General features: G+C 40.8%; 1 protein-coding gene across 20 annotated transcripts in view; it reads right to left on the reverse strand.

Moving 5' to 3' along the window:
• Positions 1-6,897: 6,897 nt before the first annotated feature.
• Positions 6,898-22,999, reverse strand: part of ACSL1 (acyl-CoA synthetase long chain family member 1) — a 68,215-nt gene continuing 52,113 nt past the window's right edge. For 19 of the 20 annotated variants that reach the window (XM_081046947.1, XM_081046957.1, XM_081046955.1 and 16 more), the window contains 9 exons: positions 18,981-19,115; positions 18,225-18,320; positions 17,413-17,485; positions 16,217-16,305; positions 14,786-14,902; positions 10,193-10,336; positions 9,109-9,210; positions 8,930-9,001; positions 6,898-8,564 (listed from right to left, as the gene is read on the reverse strand). In XM_081046947.1, coding sequence (XP_080903073.1) covers positions 8,424-8,564; positions 8,930-9,001; positions 9,109-9,210; positions 10,193-10,336; positions 14,786-14,902; positions 16,217-16,305; positions 17,413-17,485; positions 18,225-18,320; positions 18,981-19,115 — 969 coding nt within the window. In that variant the 3' untranslated portion in view covers positions 6,898-8,423. The remainder of the gene's footprint in view (positions 8,565-8,929; positions 9,002-9,108; positions 9,211-10,192; positions 10,337-14,785; positions 14,903-16,216; positions 16,306-17,412; positions 17,486-18,224; positions 18,321-18,980; positions 19,116-22,999) is intronic. The other variant, XR_013993241.1, reaches the window with a different exon arrangement.

Consider the following 22,999-nt stretch of genomic DNA (forward strand, 5'->3'; position numbering starts at 1 on the left):
TTTCCCCGGCTCTACGCGACTACCAAACTTATTTGCTCTGTAACTAATGTTCTACTTTTTCCAGACCTAACTGGCACTGCTCCGCCCCAAGCTGAGATCACATGGCTAAATGGGTCTGACCACCACATCAGTGCTTGCGGCGTCACGTGTCTCAGATTCCATTCCCTGTTCCCTGCAGGGTTAGGAGAGGCTGGTGCAGGAATCCTGGCAGGATCATTCTAGCAAAAACCAGCATGGCTCTAGCCAAAGAAGCACTGACTTCCAACCTGCATAGCAAGTAATTTTATAATTCAAACTTGTAAAGAGGCCAAATGAGCAGAGACTATAAAAGGAAAGGATACCCCCAAAGAACAGTATTTTTTTAAGGAAGGAGGAAAAACAAGTCCTGGACTACAATCTCTAAAGTAGAGATTTGTCTCTATGATTCTCCCTCAAGCTGTGGTTGAAAAGAACTTTCTGAAAAAAGTTTTCATCCTTTGAATCACCTTACTCACTCTGACACTACTTTTGGGTGGTCTGAGAACACAGTTGTGATTGTGAGGCTGACCTTGTTCAGAGTCCTGGGCAACTAGTGACCCTTTCTGCTAAGCTGAGAATTGATAGCATGAGAGCCAAGATACCATGAGCCAACGACCCTTCAGACAAGCTCAAGACAAACAGACTTCCCTCTCTAATCCCCAGGTGACACAAAAACCTTCCTAGAACCTTCTCTGGAAGGAAGGAGCTCTCCTCATTCTGTGGCTGCTGCCCTATACCTCACAGGCCAGCTCACCCACCTTTGACCTTGTAACGTAGCAAAGAAAGATCATTACCACCCTACCCCTCTACCTCACTGCCAGGCCATTAACATGCTCACCACTTTTTTTCCTGGGCTTGGGCTTGGAGACTCAGAGAAGGCTTCCTAGAAGAAGTGACATCTATGATCTAACTGAAATAAAGAAGTAGGAGCCAGCCAGGCCAGGGTAAGAGAATGCTCCTGGAGAGAGCATGTGCAAAGACCCAGTGGTGAGCAAGAGCGTGAAGCATTCTGGGAGCTAGAATAAGTTCAGTGTGGCTGGAACAGAGTTGGGAAGGTGGCCCAGGATGAGGCTAGGGAGACAAGCATGGATCTTCCAGCACCTTGCAGCATTGGCATTACCTGGGAGTTTATTCGAAATGCAGAATTTCGGGCCTGATTCCAGAATTATTGAATCAGAATCCAAATTTTAAGATCCCCAGGGGATGTGATGCACAATAGAGTTTGAGAAGCCCTCCTCTTAAGTACATTAAGCAGTTCAGACTTGGCGGCAATGGGAAACTTCTGAATGATTAAGTAGGGGAATCACGTGACAAGACTTGTGACTTCGAGAAACCATTCTTGCGGCAGAGTGGAGGAAAAGTGAGTGAGTTCCTAGAGGCCAATACAGGAGACAAGGAGGTCAATTAAGAGGTTGGTGCACCTGTCCCAGCAAGAGCTAGCCAGTGCCCTGAAGGGCAGTAGAAATAAGGGCCGAAGGGCAATGGACAGATGTGACAGATGACAGGAGAAAGCATCGGCCAGATGTGGCAGCTGAGGCTGCCTGAGGCAGCCCTGCGATTTCTCCCAAACGTAGGGCCCACTGACGACTCAGCCGGGCGGGGCTGACGCACTGGCAGGAGTGTAGCAGGGTGGAGGAAAGCAGTATCAGGGGTGTGGGAAAGCAAGAGACTCAAAAACAAATGTCCCTCTGAGTCGACACACGTTGCCTGATGCAGAATGTGAGCAAACTGGTTTCACACACACTTCACGTATGTCCCACGTAGTGTGTGGTGCTTAAATACCCCTGTGGCTGGGCACCGCTGGCACTCCCATGACTCACCCTCCGATGTGAACAAGCCACCTGAAAAGCAGAAGCCTGTCTGGAGTTCTTGGGGAAGGGGGTGGGGGGTGGGGGGTGGGGGGTGTCGCAGCCTTAGTATTGAGCAAGGACGATTTGTGTTTGAGAAATTGTACAGCCAACCCCCGACCCCATTAAAAACTTCAGCAAAAGAGAGCAGCTAAGAATTTACATGCAAAATATACTTGGGGGGGAGGGCGGGGACAAAACGCCTGTTTCCCGCCAAGAACAGAATCCCTCTGTACCTGAAGTACAGTGATGAGAAGCAGAATTCATCCAGCAAGACTTCTACCATTTTCAGCAAGTCAGCGCTGGGAAGGAGTTAAAAGTCAAAGGGAAATCTGGATTTCTTCTTCTGACAAATAATGGATAATGAGTAAGGTGGGTCAATTTCCGCATCACCCACATTGAGTGAAGTGAGTTCAGTACGAACACAGATTTGGGCATCTCCTCTAGGATACCGGGTGAGAGGACAGCTGGGGTGGCAGTGTAGGGTTGCCCTCGTGATCTCATACCTGCAGCTGAGACAGCTCTGCTGAGAGAAGGTGTGGAGGAGCTGCCTCTGTGCTGGGACGCTCACCAGGATGCCCTTTCAGCCAGACTCAGGACCCACTCTACTTTCCATCATAAATACAGAAGGGGCTGGAGGCTGAGGAATGGGAGGGGCGCTCCAGGCCTGCTCAGCCTAACAGACCCTGGGCCCCCATCTCTCAAGGTGTTGCCACAGCCTTCTGCCTCTGTCCACCTGCAGCCAGCCATGGGGACAGACTGGCAGGCTTTTTTCTGCGTATGCTGCCGTGAAAAGAAGCAATGGAAATCTGGATAAAACACAAAAAGGAAATTCCAGGGCCCGAGGCATTTACCACCTGGGACATGACGAATTGTGAACAGGTATACGTATTTGCCATGGAAAGTATGGTTGCACCTGAGGACTGGCTAATTCAGAAAATGCATCCAATACAGTCATGGGGCACTCAGGGTACCCAGGGCACTGGGCACCACAACACGGAGAGGAAGGGACAGCAAGACAGGCGCTCCAGGCACGGAGAGGCCCCGGAGTCACAATATCCAGGTCAGTCCCTTTCTAGGACAGGTGAGCTGATCTCTGCAGGGCTCAGTTTTGTCATCCATAACCAGGAGGAGTACTTCAACGGAGAATAAAATAGAAGTATCCAGATAGAAGCTCCCTAAGTTTTCTACCTCGGTCACCATGGATCTTCTGACATCTATCCCACATTTTCTATATCCCCTAGTGCTGTGATGGAGAAAGTACCCTCTCATCCTCTCTCAGGACAGCAGTCTTCCCCTCTTTCCTCATATTCTCTCTCTCCCCCTCCCTCTCCCCCCACCATTCTCACTGGCATATTATGCTCTAGTATTTCCCATTTTAAAAACCTCCACCACCGGCAAACAAAAACAAATCTCTCAACCTCCCATTTTCTCCAGTTACCATCCATTTGTCTAGTCTCCTTCATGATAAAACTTCAAAAAAGAGCTGTCCACCCTTCTTCCTGACTTCCCAGTTCATGCCTCCACTTGCTTCACACAGGCTTCTGGTCTTCTTACTCTGCTGGGACACTATTGCCAAGGTTGCCCCCACTGCTGAATCCAGCAGCCATTTCTCCATCTCTACCTTATTCTACCTTTCAACAGCATATGATGTAACTTCCCTTCCTTCCTGAAGCACTTTCCTCTCTTGTCTTCAGGGAGATCACATTCTTGGTTTCCCATCTTCCTCCACGGCAGGTAATTCTCAATTCCTGTTGCCAGCTCCTTCTTTTAACTCCTGTTCAAATATCAAGGACCCCCAGGCCTCTATTAGGGCCTTCGTCTAAATTCTATCCAGATTTCCTGGTTCCCCAGGTTACCTGATCGAGTCCCTTGGTCTATCAGGGGTTTTGTGAGAGTGAAATGAGAGCGTAAGCACGCAGCATAGCATACTGCCTACAACAAATCCACAATCCCTATAGCTATTACCACCTCCATAATTGAAGACTCCTAGAACTTTGAAGGGATCTCACGAACCTACCTTATGTCTATGACTCAGCTTTATACATATTTTCCTCCTAAAATAGAGTGGCTGGTTCTACCAAACTTTTGGTCCTTAATGGATTTGGGATTACCAACATCACAGAGAGCTACGATATTTCATTTTTGATAAGCCGGATAGCCAGAATAAAATGCTGGGAAGTAGTATTTGCCCTACTGTAATAAAGAACAATTCTTAGATAGGAGTCAAAACCCTTTGTACTGAAGCTCAGAGGCAGAACTGCTGGCACAAAGAAACAATGCAATGACGCATTTTGTCAGGAAGTTCACTGCTGAAGGTACAAAAGAAGAAACCTCCACATCATGAGGTTGAGAACATAGTGTCGAGCTAGACTTCTTGGCGCCAGTTCTGTCTGGGTACATGACATTGATTAAATTATCTGTGTGCTTCCATTTCCTTGTCTGGAACACGGGGACAACAGTAGCATTTGGCTCAAAGGGTTGTAAACATAAAATGGGTCATCTGTGTAAAATGCTAAGAATAGTGTCTGGTAGGCGACAATACTCAAAACATTTCAGTTATCAGTATTATTGTAAGTAATCTAAAAGTTGGGAATGGGGCAAAAACATGTACCTACCAAATGCCAAATATACTTAAAAACAAACTGCATTTCCGAGTTTGGATACAGAGTGAGCGTGTGTCATAGCTGGGGCCTGCAGGGAGCAGCGAGGTGAGCTCGGAGGGCATCAGGACTACTACTGCTGGATTGGCACTTCCTGCCTGGGCCTCCAGGCTCAGGCTCTGCCAGGTGAGGCTTCAGGGCCGTTACTGAAAGGAACTTAGCACACAGAGGCCTGGAGAGAAGAAAGGACTGCCTCATTTCCAGTCAACCAGATTTCTTCTCTTCTGTTCTGGCTGGAGAGATGGGTTTGAGACAGAGACCACTGGGCTTTTGAGGTGAAGTTTGGATCTGTGGGATTGAGGACCATCATGCATCTACTATTGCTGAACAGGCATTGACCCCAAACAGTGCACCAGGAAAGTTAAAACTCCAAAAGTGTTTAGGGATTACTATTCATAATACATAAAGAACTCCGATAGCTCAATAACAAACAACCACCCAATTTTTCAAAATAGGCAAAGAACTTGAATAGATCTTTCTCCAAAGAAGATATACAGTTATTAAGGAAATGCAAATCAAAACCACAATAACATACTACTGCGCACCCATTAGGATGGCTATTATAAGAAACAAAACAACAACAGAAACCAAGACTAGTGAGGATGTGGAGAAATTAGAACCCTTGCGCATTGCTGATGTAAAATGGTGCAACGATGTGGAAAACAACATGGCAGTTCCTCAAAAAATTAAACATAGAATTACTGTATGCAATTTACTTCTGGCTATATACCCAAAAGAAATGAAAGCAGGGACTAAAACACATGTTTGTCCACCCATGTTCAAAGCAGCATTAACACATACATATACTGGAATATTCTACAGCCTTAAAAAAAGAAATTCTGACATGCTACAACATGGATGAATCTTGAGGGCATTCTGCTAAGCGAAATAAACCAGACACTAAAGAACAAATACTGCATGATTACACTTATGTAAAATACCTAGAGTAGTCAAATTCATAGACAGAAAGTAGAATTTCGTTGTCAGGGGCTAGGAAGAGAGAATGGGGGTTAGTGTTTAACGGGTAGAGTTTCAGTTTTGTAAGATGGGTGGTAAGAAGCTCTGTGGATGGGTGGTGGTGACAGTTGCATGATGTGAATGCACTTCACGCCACTGAAATGCATGCTTAAAAATGATTAAGATGGTAAACTGTGTGTGTATTTTGTTGTAAGTTTTTTTAAAAAAGAAAAACCTGTGTTTGTCAACCGCATTACAAAGAGCAGCTTTGTTCAAAGTTCCAAGTATTTGTCCAAACAGACTTATTTAATGAATAGCTACTAGTTTCTAAGTGCTGTGTTCAGTGCTAAGAAAGGGAAAAAGAAAAGTGATACCTACTCTCAAGAAGCTCACACTTCATAAGGGAAGAGAGGAAGAAAAAGGTAAGATAAAACAGGATAAAAATCTTAAGAACTAAAATAAAAGGGCAGAGGGGCCACCCCGGTGGCTCAGGTGGTTGGAGCTCCGTGCTCCTAACTCCGAAGGCTGCCAGTTCGATTCCCACATGGGCCAGTGGGCTCTCAACCACAAGGATGCCAGTTCAATTCCTCGAGTCCCGCAAGGGATGGTGGGCTGTGCCCCCTGCAACTAGCAATGGCAACTGGACCTGGAGCTGAACCGCACCCTCCACAACTAAAATAGAAGGGACAACAACTTGACTTGGAAAAAAAAAGTCCAGGAAGTACACACTGTTCCCCGATAAAGTCCTGTTCCCCCTCCCCAATAAAATCTTTCTTTTAAAAAAGCCCCCCATGAATATAGCTCTTTAAAAAAAATTTGTTTTAAATAGAAGAATGCATTTAAAGAATGCATTGGTAGCCTTACCAGAGATGCGTGCACAGGGCTTGAGCTTTAGAGAAAGAAACCAAACATCACACCAAACACAAGATTTAAGGGAGGGAGGGAGGAAGACTGATTTAAACACAACAGGCTGTATAAGGAATTGGGGGTTGATTAATGAACACCTTTGGAAAAGAAAATCTTTAAAATGACAGTGTAGAATAGGGATAGAGGAAAAAGAAAAAGGTGGTTGCTCTTAGACCGCTTCCAAACCAGTTCTATATAAGAAAATGACTAACATGCACAGAACTAAATCCACCACAGAACCACCAACTACAGCCAATGTCTCCAGAAACGTCATTTTCCGGCAAAGAATGTGCATTTTCAAGAATACCCATATTATTCACACCATAATTTTCTTCTCCACAGGACAGTGGGACTGTTGCCAGACAGCCTGTCAGCTCAGCAGCATTAGAGGAAGAAGACCTGGGAAGGAGCCCACGGGGTGGCCCCGAGGGCCACGCCAGCTCTTTGCTTGTGCAAAGCAAAGGCTGACCTGAATATTACAGCTGACCTGAAAAGAGAGGCTTCACTCACTTGAAATGCAGAAATATTTATTTTGGTTTCCTTCATTGTTTTTGGAAATTCTGTTTTGGTTTATAAAACATAGAAATAGCCAACACTTAAAGCAAACATTCAAAACCCCAATGTGACAAATTATTGACTTTTGTGCAATTAAGTATACACACATGAAGTTAGGCTACCAGATAGTGTTACTACAATGACAATTCTTTAGTGCAAACCTGTTGTGCTTGTGTAATACATGTACTTTCACACACCCACAAACAATTGCTTTAAATGTATAAATGACAACTTAATTCAGTCACATGTGGCAAAGGCTTGCAATAAAGTGAAATGCTGCTAATTTCCCAAATTAACTTTTTAAAAAACCCCTTGAGAAGTTCCTCCCAGGAAATGAGTTTTCCAGATTTCTACATCCTAGTATTTTGGCTTGTCAAATACATTTCATTAGAAATCAGGTAGCATGATGATAGAAGAGTATTTGTTTATTACTGTCCATTTAAATAAGTACCCAAGTCTATCTACTCCCTTAATCTTTTTAAAGACATGCCTTGCCTGAGAGTTTATTATGGGGAAAAAAGCCAGTTAATCACAACATGAACCTTTGATATGAAAACCACATTAAAAATCCGTTGGCCATCACACACACAGAGTGACTGGTTCAGTGAAGATAAAGTGGACAGTTATTTAGGCGTCACAGTTGAGCATGGTCTTTCTAGGTAATTATTTCCTTCTTAAAATGCTTGTCTTCACTGTAAAGTAGTCTAAGGCAGATTTTTTCATAGCCCCTGGGAAGGGATGGAGGGAGGAATCAGGTCTGCAGAGGAGGGTCCGAGAGCATTCTGCGCTGTGGGCGCCAGAATCCATTCGCTCTGGCAAGTGGCCATTCATCTGAGACTCAATATATCTACGCTGTTCTGGGTTGGTCTGTCCTTTGCTTCACTGGGAACCTTCTTCTGCAACAGGAACAATAGGGGACTGTGGAGAAGAGCAGGGCTTTCAGAACTCTTTATCAGAAATGGGGAAGAGAAGGTGGCAGGGATCCAAAAAAAAAAACAAAACACCTCTGGTCCACTTGTGACATTCTCCAGCCGGGATAGTTCTTAAGGGACAGTTTCCCTCCAGTGCACTGTACTCTTCAGAGCAGCAGACAACTGCAAAATTTGCAGTGAGCAGCAGACATCTCAGAAATAGCAAAGTCCTAATCCCTTGGTTAGAAAAACAGGGAGACAGAAGGTTTCACACCTGTCTTTTTAACTGAGGAAGTCGCAAATAACTTAGCACATTTATAGTTTCCCCTTTACAATTTTTAAGGCTCATTTTGGAAATTGTATATCACCAGATACATGGTCTGCAACACGAGGTGACTGTAAGGCAGTGTTCCATTTCCTCTAATATTCCTATGACAAGAACCCCAAATGCACAAGTCAAACATGGACGGTCCCTTCCCTATGCTTGCTGTAGTCAAAATTACCAACGTGAAGGCCATCAGAAGATTGCGGAGGTGTGTGGTTTCTTCTGAACTTTCTTCCTCCCATTAAACTTTGATAGTGGAATAAAGTTCATCTATCTGTGACCTGAAATAATTCCGAAGTTCTACCCTTTTAGCTTTCATTGTTGGGGTGAGAAGGCCGTTGCTGACGGAGAATAATTCAGTGTGGAGAGCAATGCCTTTGACCTGCAAATAAACAAGGTTATTAAAGGAAGAAAGAGGATAGATGCAACTGAAGTCTAACAAGCACCTAAGCTGCCCAAGGGGATACAGACCCTTATGCGAAACCATCCTCTCACCTCAGGCCCAGCTGCATTCGCTCAACAAAGGCAGCGGCTTATTAGGATAGGATTCAGGACTGTATCCTGACCTCCAGGAAAAGAGAATCCACACCCTTGCTGAAAGAAATCCCTTCCCTTGCCAAACCATTCCATTATTTATTCCTCATGGATTTCTTTAGGTCATATCATCCTGTTCTATAATCTACTCATAAAAAAATCGAGTCAAAAACTTGTTTTGCAGGAATTCATGCACTTTCACGAAAGTCTTACCTGTTCAAATGGTTTGAGGCCAGACTCCTTCCCAAGTCTCAACATGTCTTCTAGGATACTTTTTTTGACATCCTAATAAGGTAAGCAAAATAAGATGTTTCCTGAGTTGGAGGCCCCTGCACTTTGCACTTAACGCAAAGTGAAGATGCAGAAGTAGACCACACACTTGAGAACCTTACCTTGTTTCTGCACAGCTCTTCAAAGGAGCCTTCAAATCCTCTCTTTCGGGCCCAGTGACACAATGTCTCCACATCTGGTACCACAATTGCTATGAGAAATGCCTTTAACACAGACAAATGAGTTATTACATGGTTTGTTCCAGATGTTCTAGAATAGTGGTCCTTTATTATTATACATCACAGACCCCCTGGAAGAAACTGATGAAAGTTATAGATTCTGTCTTCAGAACATATTACCAGGCCCAGAAGTCCACTGAGCCCAGGTTAAGAACACCGGGCTCTAAACTATAGATAGCAACAGGAATTTTGCAATAAATGTCTTACAAGAACTACTGAGAATCAAAATCTAACACAATCCTAATTTTTATTTACACTTATGTATACTTTTCCAAAAATAAAACAGAGTCAAATAAGCAAATAAGGTGACACATATCGAATAAATAAATAAACAAATAATACATTTAAAAAATTCAATGGCACGGTAAGAGTCTAGGTCAAGAAAAACAGGCCCACTTTCTTATAAGAAAATATGCTTCTAACGTTATTTATAAATCTCAAGATTTATAAAAAGATTAACCTTCAGGAAACCAGACCCCCTTCTCTCCCTTGTCACCATCTATCCAACATTTTGGCAAATGGATATTTCACTACAATATTGTCCTTCTGTTTCAACTTTAAGTATATGTTGGCTCGCAACCACCGTTTTCTCAAAAATGACTGAGGAGGCATATCATAAATAAGTTGGGTTTATTTAACATGGTTGAAAATGCCAAACTTTCTCATAGTCCATATATCAATATCATCCCCACATAATTAAATTAGAAGCATATTTTACCCACTCTCTGGTATCTTTATCTACCCTCCCTTGGTATACCAGATGACTGTGGGTAAAATTAAAAAATATGGAAATTAAAGAGAAAACACCTTTCTGGATAAGAAATGCCACGCAGCAAGTAACATTCCAGCATGTCAAACATGAAAGTCAATTCACACCCATCAAAAACTTTCTATCGCATTTAAAGGCCCCGGAGAACCCCACTCCCCACGCCTGGGCATCAGAGCTCACAGCTCAGAAAGCACTTACCTGCAAGCTCTCTCCATGGACAAACACCTGAGCAACAGGTTCACTTCGCTGGTAGACATTTTCAATCTTTTCAGGTGCTATGTATTCTCCTTGTGCCAGTTTAAATATATGCTTTTTCCTGTCGATAATCTTCAAGGTACCATTCTGTTTATCAGAGGGGAGGGGACTGTGAGTGGGGTTGTGGCTGCTGTCTACCCAGGATCAATCACATACAGCACAGGGATTTTTTATGCACTATCATTTAATCCTAATAAAGATGCCTGGCAGGGCCAGTTGTGATCCCATTTTACAGAGAGGGAAACCAAGGCTTAGAGAGATTAGGTAACTTGACCAAGGCCATTGAGCCAAGTAGGGAGACAGAAAGGACTCCAGAGCCCATGTCCACTCCGCTTCACCTCTTTGCTTGCTACCTTCAGTTTAGCAAGCTTCATGTAGTCTTGTATCTGAATCAGAGAAACACATATGTGCCTCTCCAGCTGAGCCAAGTTCCTTGAGAGCAGAGATACAGACCTACCCTCCCACAGTGCTCTGCACAGAGTAAAGACTCGGTAAATGTTTACTACACAAAGGCAGGATTTCAGTTTCTTTATCACTGTTTCAGGGTGGGGGAGGGACAGGGCACTACTGACCCTTTGGAAAAGTTCTGTCAGCCGCCCACACAACTGTGGGAATGCTACAATCTCTGGACCAGACCAGCCAAATGCTAGTCGTGACCACGTCTAGTAATCAAACCCCAACCCAGCTTTCAACCAATCACCACCCACAAATATACTCATGCTTCTAAAAGTCATCTGTTGGAAAGTTTCTAGGTTCGCTCATTCTACACCAGTTCTTTCATTTTCAAGAGTTATAGACTGACATCCAGTGAGATTATGAGATGTGCTCATTAGAACCAGAGTCAGAATGAGAACTGATACTTAATCCCTCCTGAACATGGAAAAAGGAACTTAATTTATTTCTAAATAGCTTGGTATTCTGAAATCTGAATTACTTGGGGGAGGGTGGACATTTTTCAAATCAATATAAACTTCAGAGTATTAAGCTCCTTAAACCAATAAGAATCGAACAATACACAATAAAAATTACATTAGTGATTTTAGTGCTTGCATTTAAACATAGTAACAACTTTAAAAAGCAGTGGTTGTTACCACATCAAGCAAAATTGGCCAAACCTCTGGATGTGGCTTCTTGGCCGAGCCTCTCACTCCTAGGATGGCCTCTGGAATTTCTATATAGTAAATTCAAATGAGGTGGTCTAATCCATGAAATATTTATCCTATTTTAAACTTAGGAAACACATGTATTTACAAATTCCTGCCCATTTTACACTCCTGGCACTCTACCTTGTTTAACTAAGGCAGCAATATCAAGGCACAGCATTGATATATAAAAATCCAGTCTCTATTACCTATTTTCCTCAAACTATTCCAAAAAATCCAGAAGGAGGGAAGGCTCCCAAACTCTTTTTACGAGGCCACTATCACCCTGAATCAGACAAAGACATTACAAAAAAAGAAAACTACAGGCCTATATCCCTAATGAACATAGATAAAAAATCCTCAACAAAATATTAGCAAACAGAATTCAGCAATACATTAAAAAGATCATACACCACAATCAAGTGGGATGCCTTCTTTTTATGCAAGGTTGGTTCAATATTCGCAAATCAATTAATGTGATACACCACATTAACAAAATGAAAAACAAAAATCATATGGTCATACCAACATATGCAGAAAAAGCATTTGACAAAATCCAGCAGCCATTTATGATAAAAACTCTTAATAAAGCGGGAATAGAGGGATCATATCTCAACATAATAAAGGCCGTATATGATAAATCCACAGTTAACATTGTACTCAATGGGGAAAAGCTAAAACCATTCTCCTTATGATCAGGAACAAGACAAGGTTGCCCATTTTCCCCACTTTTATTCAATATAGTTCTGGAAGTTCTAGCCATAGCATTCAGAGAAGAAAAAGAAATAAAAGGCATCCAAATTGGTAAGGAGGAAGTAAAATTGTCATTATATGCAAATGACATGATACTATATATAAAGAACTCCAAAGACTCCACCAAAAAACTATTAGAACTGAAAATGAATTTAGTAAAGTAGCAGGATACAAAATTAATATTCAGAAATCAGTTGCATTTGTATATACCAATAATAAACTATCAGAAGGAGAAATTAAGAAAACAGTTCCATTTATAATTGCTTCAAAAACTATAAAATACTTAGGAATAAATTTAACCAAAGAGTAAAAGACCTGTACTCAGAAAATTATAAGACACTGAAGAGAGAAATTAAAGAAGATACAATTAAATGGAAATACATACCATGCTCATGGATAGGAAGAATTAATATAGTTAAAATAGTCCATCCATAATATAGTCCATCCATACTGCCTAAGGCAATATACAGATTCAATGAAATTCCTACCAAACTACCAAGGACATTTTTCACGTAAATAAAACATATAATCCTAAAACTTATATGGAACCATAAAAGACCCTGAATAGCCACGGAAACTTGAGAAATAAGAACAAAGTGGGAGGTATCATGATACCTGACATCAAATCATACTACAAGGCTATAGTAATCGAAACAGCATGGTACTGGCATAAAAACAGACACATAGATCAATGGAACAGAATAGAGAGCCCAGAAATAAATCCATGCCTATATGGTCATTTAATCCGTGACAATGGAAGCAAGAATTTACATTGGGGTAAAGACAATCTATTCAATAAATGGTGCTGGGAAACCTGGACAGACACATGCAAAAAAATGAAGCTGGACCACCTCGTTACGCCATATACAAGAATAAATTCAAAATGGATTAAAGACTTAAATGTAAGATCTGAAACCATAAAACTCATAGAAGAAAATATAGGAAGAAAATTTGCAGACATTACTCTTAGTAATATTTTTACTGATATATCCCCTTGGGCAAGGGAAGTAAGACAAAAAATAAACATATGGGACTACATCAAACTAAAAAGTTTTTTCACAGCAAAGGAAATCATCAATAAAACAAAAAGGCATTCCACTGAATGGGAGAAGATATTCATCAATGATACATCTGATAAGGGGTTAACATCCAAAATTTATGAAAAATTCATTCAACTCAACACCAAAAAAACCCAAACAACCCAACTGAAAAATGGACAGAAGACATGAAGAGACATTTTTCTAAAGAGGGCATACAGATAGCAAACAGACATATGAAAAAATGCTCAACCTCACTAATCATTAGAGAAATGCAAATAAAAACCACAATGAGGTATCACCTCACCCCACTCAGAATCATCAATGAATCAGGCTATCATCAATAAATCAACAAACAAGTGCTGGTGAAGATGTGGAGAAAAGGGATCCCTCGTGCACTGCTGGTGGGATTGCAAATTGGTGCAGCTACTATGGAAAACAGTATGGAGGTATCTCAAAAAACTAGAAATGGAACTACCTTATGACCCAGCAGTTCCACTCTTTGGTATCTATCCAGAGAAATCCAAAACACTAATTTGAAAAAATTTATGCACCCGTGTTTATTGCAGCACTATTCACAATAGTCAAGACATGGAAACAACCAAAATGCCCATCAATAGATGACTGGATTAAGAAACTGTGGTACATTTATACAATGGAGTATTACTCTGCCATAAAGAAGAATGAAATCTTACCACTTGTGACGGATGGACCTAGAAAACATTACGCTAAGTGAAATAAGTCAGATTGAAAAAGATAAATACCATATGATCTCACATACATGTGGAATCTAAAGAATAGAATAAGTGAACAAACTAATCAGAAACAGTCTCAGAGATATAGACAAAAAACTAAGGGTTGCTAGATGGGAGGAGGGTGAGGATGAGGGAGAAGGTGAGGGGATTAGAAAGCGCAATTGGTAACCACAAAACTTCCATGGGGATACGAAAGACAGTTGGGGAATGTAATCAACAATGTTGTAAAGATTTTGTAAGGTATTTAATGGATACTTGTCTTATTAGGGAGACCACTTCATGGATGGTGTAGGTGCCTGACCACTGCACTGTACACCTGAAGCTGAATAATAGTGAATGCCAACTATAATTTTATATATATATATAGATATATAAATATATATCTATATATATGATCACAGGATGTGGAGTGCAGCATAAGGAATAGTCAGTGGAATAGTAACAGCTATATACGATGTCAGAGGGTTAGTTGATTAGGGGATGGCGGTCATCACTTTGTGAGGGGTATAAATGTCTAACTACTACATTTTTTTTGTACACCTGAAACTAATAAGAAAAAAAATGCAGTCTCTCTGGATTTCAAATGGGAAGCAGCAACCAGAATTGATGTCAAACATCAAAATAAAACATACTTGTTACAGTTAAGGTGGAAATCCTACACAAATATGCTAAGAGTATAAACTTGTTCCCTGCAGGAAATGAAAACGTCTCCACCAGAGCACTCAACAAAGAGAAGGGGAAAAGAAAAGTCAGGGTGCCACTGCCATGTGGCAAATGTAGAGCAAATGGGATATTTTCTTCCCTACAGCGGAATAAAAGTATTTGTGAACAGGGGAGGCAACCACTTACTGGTAACCATTTTCCAATGTCCCCTGTGTGTAACCAGCCATCTTTATCCAGAGCTTCTGCTGTTTTTGCTGGATCCTTCAAGTAGCCTTGAAATACATTTGGCCCTTTCACACACACCTGAAGGGAAAAAGATCAGGGGTTGAGTTAGGGTGGGAATTGGAGGAGGGGTGTCAAAAGGTACAAACTTCCACTTATAAGACAAATAAGTACCTGGGATGTAATGTACACATGATGACTAGAATTAACACTGCTGTATCAGACATTTGAAAGTTGTTAGAGATCCTAAGAGTTCTCATCACAACAAAAAAAACATTTTCTTTCATTTTTTTGGTATCTTTATGAGATGATGGACATTAACTAAACTTACTGTGGTAATCATTTTGCAATTATGTGTAAGTCAACTCATTATACTGTGTACACCTTAAACTTATAGCGGGTTGTGTGTCAATTACATCTCAATGAAACTAGGAGGGGGAATCATCTGTTAACAGAGAAAACTGGTGTGTGAGTGTCCCATCCTTTAGCAAGAAGCCCTGAATTCCATGATCCAGAGGGAGCTCCCAGAGTGCCAATGGAATCTTGGTGGCACCTCCCATGCCTGCCCGTTTCCCGTTCTCTTTCTTTTAAATTCACCAACCCATTTAATTTTTATTTTTTAAAATTTTGTTGGATAACAGTGTTGTTGTTTTTTTTCCAGAACCCATCAGCTCCAAGTCAAGTTGTTTTCCTTCAATCTAGTAGTGGAGGGCGCAGCCCACTGACCCATGTGGGAATCGAACAGGCAATCTTGTTGTTAAGAGCACACACACTAACCAACTGAGCTAACCGGCCGCCCCCACTGCTTCCCTTTATTAATGACCTTATCTGCAGTCAACTTGTGGGGCTGATGCTTGCTCTAGGTTCTGGAAAGCTGCTGGGAAGCCCCCGAGGGGATGAAATCCCTTTGAAGTAATCAGGCTTTCCTTCTGCCAGGTAGCTCACTAATAGGTGTCCAGGGCAATTAGCAGATAGGAGCTCTGCCCAGGCCTCGGGCCAATGGGGCCTTTGCTTGCTCTTGGGCCCAAGTCCCTGTTGCATGTGACAGAAGTGGCCTCCCTCCCACACACTCCCTGAGAGCTAAATATAAATGTACCTTCAAAAAGAAGTGTGTTTGGTTTAGCCTTTGTATTTAAAAGAATCACTTTAAAATTCTTTAGTGAACATCTTTGACATTGTTCTAAATTATTTCCTAAGAATAAATTTTTAGAAGTGGACTTGCTAAAAAAAAAAAAAAAAAAAAGAAGTGTGTTTGACTCCAGGGTCACCAATAAAATCAAGCTCAATGGCTCAAAGGCTTTACGGGACACTATGCTGGGACATGCACTGCACTTGTCATGGCCAGATTTAGAGGCAACGGCAATGACAGTGACTGACAGACGGGACCTCACTCACCTCGCCCTCGCCCTTGGCAGCCATGTAGTTCATTTCTTCCACATCAACAAGTTTTATGAAATTACAAGGCATTGGGGCACCAACATGGCCTGTATGTGAAATAAAAGAATGGTCACTCCTAATGGGACTGTAATATCCTTTGGCAAATTATTTTTTTTTTTATAGCAAATAAGCCTGCTCAGAATAAGAGCAGCTGGTATAAACTTCTGGTTTCTGCAATTAAAGCCAGTCTCCCCCCCTGGCAAATTAATTTAGAGAGTTTATTCCTAGAATAGAGACAAAAATATGCAAAGGTCTCCTGGGGACCTAGAGATCCATATTCCAAATTCTCTCGCTGGAAAGGAACCAGAGGTTAAACATTAAACCCCATGAAAAAGGTTCCTAGACTGTTAGTATCAATCCCAGAAGAATTCCACTATGGATCATGCTAGGTACTTGAGTCTGTGTTACTAGATGATGCTCTTATTTATAATACACCAAATAAATCAAGGAACTGATATATCACAGAGAAGACTACACCACCAGTGTGGTACAAGGAATGCGCGGAAGTTTTACAGTCGGACCTGGGTGACAACCCTGGCTCCAAAGCATAATGCTGTCAATTCTTATATATTATTTACATGCTTCTCCACCAACAATCAATCATTTCCTCCCAGAGGTAATAGGACTCATCTCAGGGATGCTGTTGGGATGAAATGTATGTAATGTACATCTTAAGCCCCTCACGCAGAACCTCATTCATGGCAGATGCTCCACCAATTATTTTTGTGTTTGTCTCTGCTTGTGGGGAAAAGGACCTGTGATTATAGCTCTCTGTAGTTTCAACATCCAGCACAGCACACAGTATAAATTTAGTTAAAATTCACCAGCAAAGCATTAATCCCCAGTCAATTACTGGAAAGCTCTGCTGAGCCAAACATTCCAAACCTGGTGTAAAGGGCATCGTTTCTCAGCTGTCACTTTCACGTTCTGGGCACATCTCTATTGCCACCTAGCTTTACAGTCAGAGCCTCAAAATCACATCCCACTCCGCCACAGGAGACATTTTCTGTATGGCTCCCTGATTTACATGACTGTGTGCCCAATGCCTGATCATTTGAGACATAGCACTTAAGTTGGTGAATGAACCAATTAATTATTAACTCAATTCCAATTCTAATAACAGGGTCCCGCAAGGACTGTCCCACCCAATGTACCTGCTGTCCAGTCTCCAGGCAAAGTCAGGGAGCAGCCGGCTGTACACTCGGTCTGTCCGTAGCCTTCGTAAAACTAGGTCACCAAGAGATGAAACGTTACTAAAGAAGGGACAGTCACACCTGTGCTGGAGGTGCACAAGTGACTAAGTTCCTCTAACTCCTGAGTAATGGCTGACTGTGGTAAAAACCTCTTTTCAGATTTTCTGTTTGGTAAACTCATTCAGTACTACAGCACCCAAACATACTCACCCTCACAACAAACACCAGCCACAGTCCATGTCTGTTTTCTACTTAACTTCCTGTGCACGAGCAGGGGAGAACAGCGAAACTGCACAATGGCCCCACTGCACATGACCCCACTGGGGAATGTATTTGCTGTGCCATCTCCCAGCTCTACCCCCAACATGTCCTGTGTCATTGGGGCTATCTCCCTTGCCCCATTTAAGACACGTTCTCTGTAACGTTTGTCGATCAGCCTATCACATACAGCCCATCCCATACCCTCATGCTTGACTCTAAAGGCATATTCTGTGTCTTTCTCTAGAGAAAAATGACATATTTATGGTGGACACAAATGCATCTTTCTCTGGATAGGGTGAAAGATATATATATATATATATATATATATATATATATATATATATATATATATATATATATAATATATATATACTCTTCTCCAAGCAACCTCAGAATAACATCATCTTCCAAATAAAAAACTAAGACATACATAAGAAGAATAAGAATTTTTGGAAAGAAGGCCCCGGGCAAGACAAAGCCTGAGACAATCAAGTGCAGTGAAGCCAGCTCACCTGACAGCCAAGCGCAGCTCGCAGAAATGTCAGCACGGTGGCAGACACTGGTGCAGCTCCTGTGATCATCAACCTGACCTTCCCTCCCAGGCTCGACTTATAAGGCAGGAGAGGAGAGAGAATGAGGGTTAAATGGCTGGAAGTCGGTGGGCTCCTCAAAGATTATTTCTCAGTACCTGGGCCCTAACCCCCAGTGCCCTAACCTCCTCTGCAGGCCACCCAGACTCACCAACACCTGAGAACTCACAGGCATGCCGGAGAAGAACACCTGACTAGACTTTGTTTCCATCTGAAACTATACCATTTGCTCTCAACCAGAGTGGAAAGAAGCCAACACCTCTACTTCCAGGTATCTTAAAGAATTAGAATAAGAGTGTGATGGATTTGAGGCAACAGCCACACTTTTGGCATTTTTTTGGACATAATATTATTCTTTATCACACATGCCTAAAAACATCACCTCAACAAGGACCCACTTGTTCCAGAAAAATAAAAACAAATGGGGAGTGAGAAAGTCTATGATACCCTGATTCCGTCTCCACCTTAGTAGCTACAGTATTGTTCAGATCCTACATGTTGTTGCATACTGAGGTTTACCTAATGGCGGTAGCCTTAACTTTTAGAAATGGGCCAGAATTAACAAAAACGTGTCTCTCTCTTTCTCACCTTCATACCGCTCTAAAATAGAGCCCTCATAGATATTTTGGGACCCAACTTAGTCTACATGACAAATAATAGTGTGCATCTATTTGTTACCTGTATTTTGTGGAAGATTAGTTTATCCCACAGGCTGTTGTTTCTAATGATACCGCTGCGGAGCTCGGCTTCTTTCCTCTTGGAAGCAAAGTCCAACAGCCAGCGCTTCAGTGTGGTGTTTGCTTGTCCAAAAATCTAATGAGTCGAGACAAAAGAAGGTGTCACAATTACTAGAATGACTGGAATCAGAAAGTCAATAATAACAAGTGTTGGTGAAGATGTGGAGAGACTGGAACTGCTGGTGGGAATGCAATATGGTTAGAAAACAGACTGCAGTTCCTCAAAGCGTTAAACAGAATTATACTGCCTAGCAATTCAGCTCCTAGCTACCCACCCAAAAGAAATGAAAACACATATCCACACAGAAACTTGTACATGAATGTTCGGGGCAGCATTATTCGTAATAGCCAAATGCTCATCAATGGATGAATGGATAATAAAATGTGCTCTGTCCATATAGTGGAACACTTGGCCATTAAAAGGAATGAAGTATCGGTATGTGCTACAATATGGAAGAACCTTGAAAACATGTTAACTGAAAGAAGCCAGTCATGAAAGAACACATATTGAATCATTCATTCATATCAAAGTCCAGAATATACAAATCTATAGGTTCAGAAAGTAGATTACTTTTTGCTTAGGGATAGAGGTGGGTAGCTGGGTGGATGATAGTTAATGGGAAGGTAAAGGGTTTCTCTTTGAGGTGATAAAAATGCTCTAAAATGGACTGTACTGATGATTGCAGAACTCTGTGAATGTACTAAAAACCTTTGCACTGTACACTTTATTTATTTATTTTCACAATGACCTAATTTATTTATCCAATCTCCCATTGGTGAACATTTAGATTTTTCCAATTTTTCACTGTGTGGACATTGAATAAACTCATAAATTCAGTGGGAAGCAAAGAGCAATCATGATGTCATGATTCTTCCACATTTAAACATCAAGTAATTTTAGCATTAGCATCTATGTGTATGATTTTATCAACTTCTAGCAAAGGAGAATTCTACAACTTTTGCCAAAATATGTAATTTTATTTCTAGCATGATTTCAAGAAGGACCTATTTATTGTCTTTGGCAATTTTAATTAGCACCAAAGTCAGAAAAACCAGCATCTAAAATCTGTGGCATGCCACTCTTAGCATGGATCAGTGAAAGGTCGAGTTTAATGGTATTGCCTCTTGACTAAATGTGCAAATGACGTGGCAATGAACACCCTTGTCTATCTGTCTTTACGGCCCATGATAAAAGTTTCGTTAGGGTTTTTACCTAGAAGGAGACTAGGCAATTCTTCTCCAATATGGATTTGTCAAAATGGATGAGATCCCATTTCCCACATCCTCACCAACATTTGGTATTATCCAACTCCTAAATTTTTGTCACTCTAATGGGTGTAAAATGGTATCTGAATGTAGTTGTTGGGTTTTTAATTTGGAAATACTTTCAAACTTACAGAAAAGTTGGAAAAAAGAGTACAATGAACTCTCATATACCCTTTAGCCAGATTCATCAATTGTTAACATCTAGCATCATTAGATTTATCATTCTCTACCTATACGCATATATGAATTTTTCTGAATCACTTCAGATTAAGCTGTGTGTATTATGTCCCCTCACACCTAAACATTTCAGTATATTCAGTATATTTCCTAAGAATAAGAATACCTTTTATAATGATCAACTTCAGGAAAATTAACATACAATACTTTTATCTAATCAGCCAACCATAATTCTGTCCACTAATAATGTCCTTTATGGCATTTTTCTCCCCAGTCCAGGATCATGTACAGCATTTGACTGTCATGAGTTTTTAGTCCCCTTTAATCTGGATTAGTTCTGCAGGCTTTCTTTGTTTTGAAGAATATAGTCCTCATGTTTTAATAAAATGTTCTTCATTATGAGTTTTAATGTAATTTAATCTATGTTTTCCTGTTAAAATCTTTTCATATGTGTATTGGTTATTTAAATTTCCTCTTCTGTGAATTAATTATGTATATTCTTTGCCCCTTTTTCTACTGAGTTGTACTTATTGAGTTTTCTTTTTAAGATCTTTATTAAAGATATAGCTAACATACAATATTACATTAGTTTCAGGTGTACACCATCGTTATTCAACATTTATATACCTGAAAAAGTGATCACCATGGTAAGTCCAGCAACCATCTGACACTGTACCAAGCTACCACAATATTATTCACTATATTCCCCATGCTGTACATTACACCCCCATGACTTATTTGTTTTATACCTGGAAATTTGGACTTCTTATTCCTTTTCATTTCCCCCCACCCTTTTAAAATTTTTCAATTACAGCTAACATTGCATATTATTTTATATTAATTTTGGGTGTATAGCACAGTAGTTAGACATTTATATAATTTAAGAAGTGATCCCCCTAGTACCCACTTAGCACTATACATACTGGTAGTGATTACCATATCATTGACTATATTACCTATGCTTTACTTTATGTCCCCAAGACTATTTTGTAACTACCAATTTGTCCTTCTTCATCCCTTCACCTTTTTCATTCTGCTGCCAAATCCCCTCCCATCTATCACCCCAATAAATCTAGTACCCATCTGACACCATACAGTTATTACAATATTATTGACCATATTCCTGTGCTATAACCTACAGCCCCATGATTACCATGTAACTACCAATTTGTACTTCTTAATCCTTTCCCTTTTTCACTCACCCTCTCAACCTCCTTTCCATCTGGCAACCATAAAATGTTCTCTGTACCTATGAGTTTGTTTCTATTTTATTCTTTAGATTCCACATATAAGTGAAATCACATTGATCTGTCTTTCTCTGTCTGACATACCCCACTCAGCACAATACCCTCCAGGTCCATCCATGATGCCACAGATGGCAAGAACCCATTCCCTTCCATGACTGACAATATTCCATTGTATATATGTACCACCTGCTTTTTATCCATTCTTCCATTGATGGACACCCAGGCTGCCTCCACATCTTGGCCATTGGAAACAGTGCTGCAGTGAACATATGGATGTATGCATCCCCTTGGGTTTTGGGTTTCTTTGGATAAATACCCAGAAGTGGGATTACTGGTGGGGTCCTTCTTTATCTTTTGTTATAGCCTTTGTTTTAAAGTCTATTTTTTTCTGGTATAAGTACTGCTACTCCAGCTTCTTTTTCTTTCCATTTCCATTTTCATGAAATAACTTTTTCCATCCCTTTACTTTCGGTCTGTATGTGTCTTTCGATCTGAAGTGAGTCTTTTGTAGGCAGCATACATAAGGATATTGTTTTCTTATCCATTCAGCCACCCTGCTTTTTATCAGACCATATAATCCATTTATATTGAAAGTAATTGCTGATAAATATATAGTTATTGCTATTTTATTATTCATATTTTTGATCCTTTTTTCCATCTTAAAGTAGTCCCTCTAACATTCCTTGTAATACTGGCTTGGTGGTGATGAACTTCTTTAGCTTTTTCTTGTCTGGGAAGTTCTTTAAATGATACTTGATGGGTAGAGTAGTTGGTTGTAGGTTCTTGCTTTTCATCACATTGAATATTTCTTGCCTATTGCTTCTGGCCTGCAAAGTTTCTCTTGAGAAATCAGATGACAATCTTTTGGGAGCTCCCTTATAAGTTACTAGTTGCCTTTCTCTTGATGCTTTTAGGATTCTTTGTATTTAATCTTTACCATTTTAATTAACGTGTCTTGGTGTGGGCCTGTTTGGGTTCATCGTGTTTGGAACTCTCTGCGCTTCCCAGGCTTATAGGTATGTCTGTTTCCTTAGCCAAATTAGGAAAGTTTTCAGTCATTATTTCTTCAAATAGGTTCTCAATCCCTTGCTTTCTCTCTTCTCCTTCTAGTACTTCTATGATGCGAATGTTTTTATGCTTTATGTTGTTCTAGAGGTCTCTTAAACTATCCTATTTTTTTTTAAAATTCTTTTCTCCTTTTGCTGTTCCGATTGGGTGTCTGCTACCATGTCTTCCAAATCGCTGATTTGATCCTCTGCTTTGTCTAGTC

The sequence above is a fragment of the Rhinolophus hipposideros genome (assembly GCF_964194185.1).
Source record: "Rhinolophus hipposideros genome assembly, chromosome: 4".
Classification (NCBI taxonomy): domain Eukaryota; kingdom Metazoa; phylum Chordata; class Mammalia; order Chiroptera; family Rhinolophidae; genus Rhinolophus; species Rhinolophus hipposideros.